Here is a 7,524-nt window from a genome sequence, read left to right as displayed (position 1 = left end):
TCTTAAATTTGATAGATTGTTGTGTTCCAAGCACTAGAGGCCTAATCCAAGCTGTGAGCAGGGAGAAGATGGAATCTAGAGGAGGGATTCAAGGGAGGCTAAGTGAAGATGCAAGGTTGCGACGGGGATGCCGGCGAGTGACAAATATTTGATTCCTAGCTCTCCAAAACCTTCACTTTGATCGTGCCACTTCCTCGTGTTTTTAAAACCGAGCTTTATGAAATGACACGTGTAGAGAGAGAGAGAGAGAGAGAGAGAGAGAGAGAGAGAGAGAATGTGAATTAATTAGCATTGCCTCCTTAAAGGCAGTGCTACAGTAGAGGATTGAAACTCCTTTGCGAATTATCAAGTGTTCAAATGGACATAACTAAGCTGTGTGTTTCAAATTGTCATTCATGAAGATCATCCTACAAAAACTGACTTTTAATATTCCAACACTCTCGTTTGCTTTCTTTCTTGCATGTAGAAGCAGAAGGTATTACACTGGAGGATTGCGAATTTTCACTTGTTCAAAAAGAAATAACTAAGTTGTGTGTTTCAAATGAAGATCATCGTACAAAAATTGACTTTTAATATTCCAATGTTCTTTTAAAAACTCGTTTGCTTTCCGTTAAGCGCATGCTTTATGACTATACCATCCTTGGAGACACTCGCACTTGGAGTTGTGCAATCTTGTATATAGAGAAATGATTTCTCAATGTTTACCACTATATTATAGTAGGAGGGAGTGCCCAAAGCGCACTTGTGCACTCTTATATATGGTAGATTTAATAATTTACCACTATATGATAGTAGGAGGGAGTGCCCAAAGCGCACTTGTGCACTCTTATATATGGTAGATTTAATAAGAAATGATCCTTCGAGTAGTGTAGAGGTAGCCTATAAGGCCGGGTTGAGACCACCCGCCCGGGCACGGAGGATAAAATAAATAGCAAGGTGGCGGGCGGGTGGGGTGGTTCACGTACTAGCTAGTTACGTTGACGTGGCAAGTAATGTCGATGAAATGCGATTAGATTCCTCTGAAACCAGGCGGCGCAAGTACTCTATACGGAGTAGGCGCAGGTACTCTATAGCGAGTAGGCACGCTTTGCGCTATATTGTTTTGGGCCGCGGAGGGGACTCTATGGGTGGCCCGGGTATGCGAGACATATATTCTGCTGGGGCGGTGCATGTGAACCGTGTTGTCCATGTGAAAAGGATGACGTTTTCAGAGGAGTCAGTTTTGTCCACAACCTCATGTGGAGCTGTAAAGGAAGTCAACCATTTCATACACATATTTGAATCTTTAGTGGTAGCGAAAAGGAATCTTTGCAATACCACATGAAACACGCGTGCTTCACAAAAAAATTCCTCACCTCTTAGGAACTTCTTCTTCCTTCACCTCTTTGCAATGCCTCATCAACCATTTCTTCCAGCCCCCATGGCTTTGCCTCACCACATCCCTGCTCGCTTCTTCCTTCTCGCCTTCGCCTTCGCATGTCTCGTAACCTCTCATTCTGCTCTTTTTCAACCCGGTTCCTCCTTTTCCCCCCACCACAGTAATCAGTACTGGTCATCCTCCAATGGAAACTTCACTTTCGGCTTCGCAGAAGTCGTTGCAAATCAGTTCTTGTTGTCCATCTGGTACTCAACAGATCCAAACAGAACAGCGCTCTGGTGGGCGAGTTTTGGGGAGAATCCACTGGTAGACGTAGGTGCGAGCTTGAATTTCACAGAAGCAGGAAACATTGAGCTTTTGAGTTCTGGAAGGTCTGTGGTTTGGAGCAGTAATACTAGCAAGCAGAGTGTTTCCTACGCGGAGTTGCTAGACACAGGAAATCTAGTGCTCACCGATTCCAGCAACACTACGGTCTGGCAGAGCTTTCAGTTTATCACTGACACTATTGTTTTGCCGCGTGAGGAGGTCCCGGCAATTCCATCTTTATCACGCCAATCTTATCCGATGACTACGTCGAGGGAGAAGTGGTTGCAGGCGAGGGAGAACTCAACTTCTTATGCTCCAAGTAGATTTCGTCTCGAAACGGATCAATATCAAAACTTGTATCTTGCTGAAGAAATGGTTCGATACCAGAACGAATACACTTTCTGGTTTGGACAATTGAACAGCACTGGGGATTTTCAGATTGAGCAATCCAGCGGTGTTCTATTCAGCAACCTCAACTATTCAGCGGATTATTCACTGAAAAGGTTTACGCTCGACTATGATGGCAATCTACGCATCTATGGGTGGAATTCCAGCTCCTGGCAGGAGATATGGAAGGCCATTACAGACCCGTGCCAAATTGGAAGCCCCTGCGGTGCGTTCGGAATATGTGAGGCATCCGGTGAGAGTTTAAATTGCAGCTGTCCTCCCGGCTACCATGCCATAGATGCCAATGATCTTTCACAAGGGTGTGCCAGCGATGTGAGTTTCAATTTCAGCTGCGGAGCAAATTCTAGCAGCTACAACCCAACGATGGTGCAGGTGGCCAACAGCGATTACCAACAGAACGACCTGTTTCCCGCCAACGTGCCCACGACGGACGAGGTCACATGCAGCAAACTGTGCATGCAGTACTGTCAATGCATGGCTGCGTCATACATGAAGGATGGATCAGGGAAGTGCTATTTGAAGGGCAACAACGTAACGGGGTATTTGTTGGGGGGGTATCACACGGACATCAACGATTTGTTTGTGAAGGTGTTGAGTGAGGTGGGGGTTGGGGGAGGCGGAGGGGGCGGCGGGAAGAATGGGGTGGCAGAGGGAGTCGGCGCGGCCGCAGCGGCTGCGGTGGTGGTGGTGGGGCTGGCGGTGGGGGTTGCCACGTGGAGGAGGAGGAGGAGGAGCGGGGCAGGGGGCGCAGTGGGGATGGGAAGGTTTTGGGGGGGAGGAGGAGGAGGGGGCATGGCAGAGGAGGAGGCGGAATTGAGCGGCGGAGGGCCAGTGAGGTTTACTTATGAGGAGATTGTGGCAGCTACTAGGAATTTCAGTGAGGTCCTCGGGGAGGGCGGCTTCGGGAAGGTTTACAAGGGGTGGCTGAAGGGGAAGAAGGGCGGTGGAGGGCCGGCGGCGGAGCTGATGCTGGTGGCTGTGAAGGTGCTCAAGGGAGGACGAGGCGATGAGGAGGCGGCAGCGGCCGAAGGGGAGCGGCAGTTCAGGGCAGAAGTGGGCACTCTTGGGAAGATCCACCACATAAATCTGGTCAGGCTCATCGGATTCTGTGCCGGCGGCGGGCGGAGGATGCTTGTTTTGGAGTATCTTGAAAAGGGGTCTCTTGATAAATATATTTTTCAGAAGGGCAGCTCCGCCACCTCCGCCGCCACCTCTTCCGCCACTTCCACCAGCATCTCTTCCGACGCCTCAGGAAAGAACCTCCTCCCAGTGGCGGATCTTACCGGGACGCCGCCACTTACTTGGGCGACCCGCTTCCAAATAGCTCTCGGCACTGCCCGTGGCATATCCTACCTCCATCACGATTGCCATCAGTGCATCCTCCACAGTGATATCAAACCGCAGAACATTCTTCTCGATGAAAATTTCTTCCCCAAGGTGACGGATTTTGGCTTCGCTCGTCTCTTCCATCACCGGGATGAGCACCTCACCATGTCCACCGTGAGAGGCACCCGCGGTTACCTTGCCCCCGAGTGGCTCAGTAGCGACGAGATCACCACTAAGGCCGATGTCTATAGCTTTGGAATGCTCCTCCTCGAGCTTGCCCGTGGTATCTCCACTGAATTCGATCGCTGGCACCTGCGCGAGTGGGCCTTTGAGCGCATCTCTGCTGCACCAGTGCCACCCACAAACGCCTCTCCTCCTGAGGAAACCCCCCAGCAGATCCACCTCCTCAAAATCGGACTCTGGTGCCTGAACTACCAGCCCTCACTTCGCCCCTCCATGTCCCGCGTTGTCCAAATGCTCGAAGGTACCATCCCCGTCGAAGACCCCCCTTACCCTAGTGCTCCCTCCGGCCTGCCCTTCAGCTCCGTGCGTGTCCCCAGCTCGATCGATGAAGGCCATCTGCCCTCTAGCACGATGTACTCTGTTATCTCTGGACGATGAAGAAGCTCAATTGCTGATCATATTCTTCGATTCATGCTAGAAGCATTTGAGGTTGCTAAAGATGACCTTCGAATGGTGATGATGGGTGGACAAAGGAACTGATGCCACCCTTTCAGCCAGGCTGTGACTGGCAATGGATATAATCTGGTCTTGGGTGGAGGCGGGTGGAGGCTTAATCTCTTTGACTGATGATTTGAGAGCAGCGTCTCCTTGGTCGACGCTATTCTCTACTCAGCTTCTGTCTTGGCTTGCTGCTCCACCTCGGCCTGGGAGTCATCCATGTAAATGGCAGCTATTGACCAGTCCTTCCAGGCTACAAAAAGGAGGTCATTCCCGTCATTCTTCCAGGATCAGTCAGCAGCACTTCGATCAACAGTTCATCCCCACAGTAGAGCTTCAAGCCTCCATAAGTCAGTGAGGATTTACAGCAGCAAGAGTATCCCTATACTCCCCAGATTAAAGAAGATGACCTGCCCTATACGAAGGCTCCAGCCCTTCACCAACAATTGCAAAACTCTTTTCATATTAACAGAACAAATACGCTACCAGGGGGGCTCAATTGCACCTAGTGAGGTATTTTGCACCATGATCAGTAGTTACATGCATGCTACACATTTGATTCAGTTCAGTATAGATCATTTACCTCTGCTTAGAGGGATAGGCCTATGCGCCAGTGAGAGAGTAGGTTAACTCACATGCCTGTTACAGTAGCATGGTTATCTAGGTGCATATTTATTAATACTAAAGAATGGACTGATCTTCTTGCATGTATTTGGACCCTACTTTTAGGCACTGATGGAAGATAAGGATGAATGGTGAAGCTTTACTGTTGAAGATGTAATTGGACTTAGATGAAGTGAAGAATGCACAGTTTATGTCTATGACGTCAAGTTTGGAATGAAAGAATTTGGACCCTACTTTTAGGCTCTGTTGAAGCTTTATTCTTGAAGGTGTAATTGAACTTTAATTGAACTCTGATGTTAAGTTGGGAATTTTTTTTGCCGAAAAAACAGTGCTAATTATATTACTTCGAGAACAAGATACAAGAGGTCAGCTTATAGCTGACGGCTGCGTTCACAAATCGGACGCAGCCCTAACAGGTAGCAAAATAAACCATCCTCTCACGGAGGGATAAGACGAGTATGAATGAACAGCCATCGGGGTGGTGAGTAATGCCACCGAAGGCCCTGCGTAGTCTGCGCGAAGAAGAGGCCCTGTGTGTCCCAAGCCCGGAGGAAGCGTCTCCGCTTCTCCTGACCGGCCCGGGAGTCTCCTTGAATCTGGTCCCACTGGCCTCTGAGAGTATGAATAATCTCACTCCAAATCTCCGCCATGATCTGGGCAGTAGATAAGGAGGTGCCACCTAGGATCTGCGCGCAGCGCGAGGTCCAGATGTGCCACCCTGTGATGCTGCTAATAATCTCCCAGACTGGCTGCCTCTCCCGGACTCCTGTATCAGCCTCTGCTAGGTGCTGTGGGATGCCCTCGAGCGGTCCCCACATCCCCTGTGTAATAAGGAAAGTGGGGTCCCGATGGCATGCCTCAAATAGGTGATGAAGACCAGGTGCGGTGCTGCACCAACAGAACGCGCCCCAAGTGATCAATCCTAGCTCTGGTGCTGCGCGAGTAAGAATCCCAAAAGTCCACCTCCACACTTCCTGGGCGCGCGTGCAGCTCCACAGGCAGTGTTTTGGTGTCTCCTCATCCGCATGGCAAATCTGGCAGCAACCGTCCTGGCCTATCTGCCTCAACCAGCTCCCCACTGGAAGACCTTTGTGGGCCAGAAGCCACAGGAAGTATGAGATCTTCTGCGGCCGCCAGCTCTCCCACAAGGCCTTCCAGAATGCCTGCAAAAAGAACCTGGAAATACCCTGTGCATACCAGCTGGGTCGCTGGGTGGGGGGGCGGCACTGCATCCTCCCGAGAACTCGCCTGCCCAGAGTCGTACTGTAGGCGAAGAAGGAGGTCGGCCCCTGTCCTGTCACAATCTCTGGCCACCACCACTCTCCTGGGTCCCACTCAAGCTCTGCCAAGGCCCGCCCCTCCTAGAGCCAAAGGCGCCAAAGCTGCACCTGGTCCTGCTCGATGCTAGGGTCGGTATGCCAGACCTTCCCCAAGAGGCCTACGACCCGAACCCTCTGCCACGGGAGTAGGGGGTCGATGAGCGCACCCTCTCTCCTGAGTCTGCCATCCCTAGAGGCCGCGAAGGAGATAGAAGAGTCATCCAAGCGTCCTGCGATCACCAGTGGAATGCCGCAGGGGGTGAACTGTCCCAGCCAACGGGTATCACCAGGCATGAGAATCTGATGCTCCGGTGGAACCAACCAAGCAGCTGGGATCGCACCGTCGATCTCCGTACGTCTCGCCTGGGCTCCTCGTACACCTCCAGCTGCGTCTGCAAGATCAGTCATCTCCAGATGTCTGTACGTATCCCTCCAAACACGAAGGGATCGGGCTGGCCCCCTCATCCAGCCGTCCCACCTGATATGTGATCTCTCCCCCAACTGAAGACCCTCGACATCTCTGACCTGACCGTTCCAGATAAGCGGCTGTCGATCGATCTCCTCCTGACAGCTGGGAGGGGACTGAATGAGACTGAGACGGAGCCGCCTCCAAACCATGAGGAGGCTACGAACGAGTGGGGAGCGGGGCTGAGTGAGCGGGGTGGAAGTGAAGATCCACCTGAGGGACGGTAGCCACTCTCCACCTCGGCGCGGGACACAAGAGCCGACTCCCTGCTGAAGTAACATCTTCCACGTCTGTCCCCCTGGGGTCAAACCGCGAATGATAAGCTTGCCTAACAAGGCCTGACTCTGAAGCTCTGGATCAATGACCCCCAGACCACCCTCAGCCTGCGGAAGAATGACTGTCTGCCAAGCAACCCTGGCTCTGGTATCTCTATGCCCATCCTCCCCAGACCAAAGGAAGTTCCGAACCAACCTCCTGAGCTGTGCCACGCTGGATCTCGAGAAGCACCAGCAGGAAGCCACATACCAAGCCGTGGCTAGAAGGACCTGGTTAACTACCAAGGCACGACCTGCAAGGGAAAGCTTAGCAGTGCTCCAGAAAGCCAGCTTCCGTCGGATGGAATCTAGCACCGGGAGAAACTGCTGAGCTGGCGTGATGTCTAGGCCAACCTGGAAGCCAAGGTATCTAGCTGTCTGTCCACGTGGAATCCATCTGAAGCCCAGAAATCGCCCCCACTGAGAACACGCCCCCGGGTCTGTGAGAAAACCAACTGATTTGTTCCAGTTGATTTTCGCACCAGCGGCCGAGCAGAAAACCTCCAGGGCCATCCGCACCCTCTCTAGCATCCTCTCATCGTCCTGGACATAAAGGGCTGTATCATCTGCGTACTCCGAGTCCAGAAGCTCCGTGTCCTCCCGGAGTGGAAGGCGAACACCCCTGAGCCCTGTGGACCTCGCCCGAAGGTAGTAAGTCATGGCCTCGGCGAAGAAGAGAAACAGGTAAGGAGCCAGGGGACA

General features: G+C 52.0%; 1 protein-coding gene across 1 annotated transcript; it reads left to right on the top strand.

Annotated features, from left to right (window-relative positions):
* The first annotated feature begins 1,345 nt into the window (after positions 1–1,345).
* LOC147894344 (G-type lectin S-receptor-like serine/threonine-protein kinase At1g34300) lies at positions 1,346–4,501 on the top strand. Its single transcript, XM_087385429.1, has one exon. The coding sequence runs from the start codon at positions 1,391–1,393 to the stop codon at positions 4,037–4,039; it is 2,649 nt and encodes an 882-aa protein (XP_087241555.1). The 5' UTR covers positions 1,346–1,390; the 3' UTR covers positions 4,040–4,501.
* The last annotated feature ends 3,023 nt before the right edge of the window (positions 4,502–7,524 follow it).

This window comes from Dipteris shenzhenensis, chromosome 14, assembly GCF_047967505.1.
Source record: "Dipteris shenzhenensis isolate YYH24624 ecotype China chromosome 14, Dip_SZ_1.0, whole genome shotgun sequence".
Lineage (NCBI taxonomy): Eukaryota > Viridiplantae > Streptophyta > Polypodiopsida > Gleicheniales > Dipteridaceae > Dipteris > Dipteris shenzhenensis.
This window is presented reverse-complemented; position numbering and strand designations above follow the sequence as displayed.

Coding starts and splice junctions, on each gene's coding strand:
- LOC147894344 (XM_087385429.1), top strand. CDS start 1,391: ATGCCTCATCAACCATTTCTTCCAGCCCCCATGGCTTTGCCTCACCAC.